A 2,174-nucleotide genomic window follows, 5' to 3' on the forward strand; every position below is an offset into this window, starting at 1 on the left:
ATCCATCCAGAAGAGGAGCTGGCAATGGCGCGCGTGCCCACAGAGAGGGCTCTGCGTGCCACCTCTGGCACGCCTGCCATACATTCGCCATCATGGGTCTAAGGGATGTCCAATCTTGGCCCCTTTAAGACCTGTGGACTTCAACTCCCAGAATTCCCCAGCCAGCATTCCCATGCTTCATTATCCTCATGGCTGGCTGGGGAATTCTGGGAGTTGAAGTCCACAGGTCTTAAAGGGGCCAAGGCCGGACAGGCCTGTTCTATCCTCTTGACATAATGTGAGATTTGGAAAGGTTGTGTGTGTGGTGTGTGTGTGTGTGTGTGTGTGTGTGTGTGAAACTACATATTGGTGTGTGATTCCCGCACGAGGCAGAAAGCCGAACCTTGCAAGGGATGAAAAGCGGACTCCTCTGAGGAGAACTAAAATGGGGCCTGCTGCGAGGATGATGGTCACACACAGAATTCTGGGAGTTGAAGTCAACAGGTCCTAAAGTAGCCAAGGCTGGACACCTCTAGTATATTAAAATATAAAATGCCAACATAGAAGCGGACGTAGTTGAGGACTATCTGTATTTTGAAGGCGACTACTATCTATCTATCTATCTATCTATCTATCTATCTACCTATCCATCCATATCTATCTATCTATCTATCTATCTATCTATCTATCTATCTATCTATCTATCTATCTATCTAATCTATATCATCTATATCTATGTCTATGTCTATATCTATCTATCTCTATCTCTATCTATCTATCTATCTATCTATCATCTATCTATATCTATATCTATATCTATCTATCTATCTATCTATCTATCTATCATCTATCTATATCTATATCTATATCTATCTATCTATCTATCTATCTATCTATCTATATCTATATCTATATCTATATCTATATCTATATCTATCTATCTATCTATCTATCTATCTATCTATCTATCTATCTATCTATCTATCATCTATCTATATCTATATCTATATCTATATCTATATCTATCTATCTATCTATCTATCTATCTATCATCTATCTATATCTATATCTATATCTATATCTATCTATCTATCTATCTATCTATCTATCTATATCTATATCTATATCTATATCTATATCTATATCTATATCTATCTATCTATCTATCTATCTATCTATCTATCTATCTATCTATCTATCTATCTATGTGTTGTATTTGTGCTGATAAATAAATAAAGGGAGACTAGTATAGATCTATTTCAAGCTATTTAGCTCTCATCAGCTAGCCATACCCTTACTGGGATTAGAACCTGTGCTGTATACTAGTCTCTCTTTATTTATTTATCAGCACAAATACAACACAAATGTAACAAAGGCAACAGTAAAAATATTGGGTTTCTGTCTGGATGGTCTCTTATGACAAGCCAATGGACAGAGAAAGGAAGCAGTGATGTTCCTCCCATATTTGGGCATACCAGGGGTTGTGACTTTAAACATTATGTATGTATGTATGTATGTATGTATGTATGTATGTATGTATGTATGTATATATAAAATATATAAATCTTTTTCGATTTACCAATGTGGGTGTGTGCACAGCAATGCAACTTCAGAGTGGTTCACAATTTTTTGCATGGCCCCTCAGGAAAATTAACTGCCAGCCCCTGGTATAATAAGAATATAATAATTTGGTAAGGTGCTACCGTACCTGAAAAACGTGACAAAGAACTGCACCAGATCCATAAAGTTACTGTGCTGTGAAAATGCAATCTGTAAAAAGAAGAAAAAGAAAATTAACTATTGCGATTGCAATTATAACTCTGCCTTGATGCCTCTCCTTAAATCTTTGCTCAGAGATTTTAATAATCGACATTTGCATCGAGTCCCAAACAAGCTTTTATCACACATCAACCAAGGTGTTTCCTCCACATTGTCACCAGAAGAACAGCACCCTATGGACACCTACGGAAATAAAAGAATACTCTCTTAAAAGCACAACCTTCTGAATAATCTGGCCCCTAATTAAATTAAATTAAATAAATATTCAATGAACAAAGTTCATCCAGCTCCTGCTGATTGTTTTTTATACATAAGGACCCTGACGAATGTGCCTAATACAATCGTCCTTGATTTACAACCATTTGTTTAGTGACGGTTCAAAGTTACAACAGCACTGAAAAAACAGACTTGGGACA

General features: G+C 36.5%; 1 protein-coding gene across 1 annotated transcript in view; it reads right to left on the reverse strand.

Annotated features, from left to right (window-relative positions):
- Nucleotides 1-1,611: 1,611 nt before the first annotated feature.
- ATRN (attractin) overlaps nt 1,612-2,174 on the reverse strand; it is a 142,333-nt gene continuing 141,770 nt past the window's right edge. The window contains exon 25 of the mRNA XM_032223689.1: nt 1,612-1,749. Coding sequence (XP_032079580.1) covers nt 1,630-1,749 — 120 coding nt within the window. The 3' untranslated portion in view covers nt 1,612-1,629. The remainder of the gene's footprint in view (nt 1,750-2,174) is intronic.

This window comes from Thamnophis elegans, chromosome 9, assembly GCF_009769535.1.
Source record: "Thamnophis elegans isolate rThaEle1 chromosome 9, rThaEle1.pri, whole genome shotgun sequence".
Classification (NCBI taxonomy): domain Eukaryota; kingdom Metazoa; phylum Chordata; class Lepidosauria; order Squamata; family Colubridae; genus Thamnophis; species Thamnophis elegans.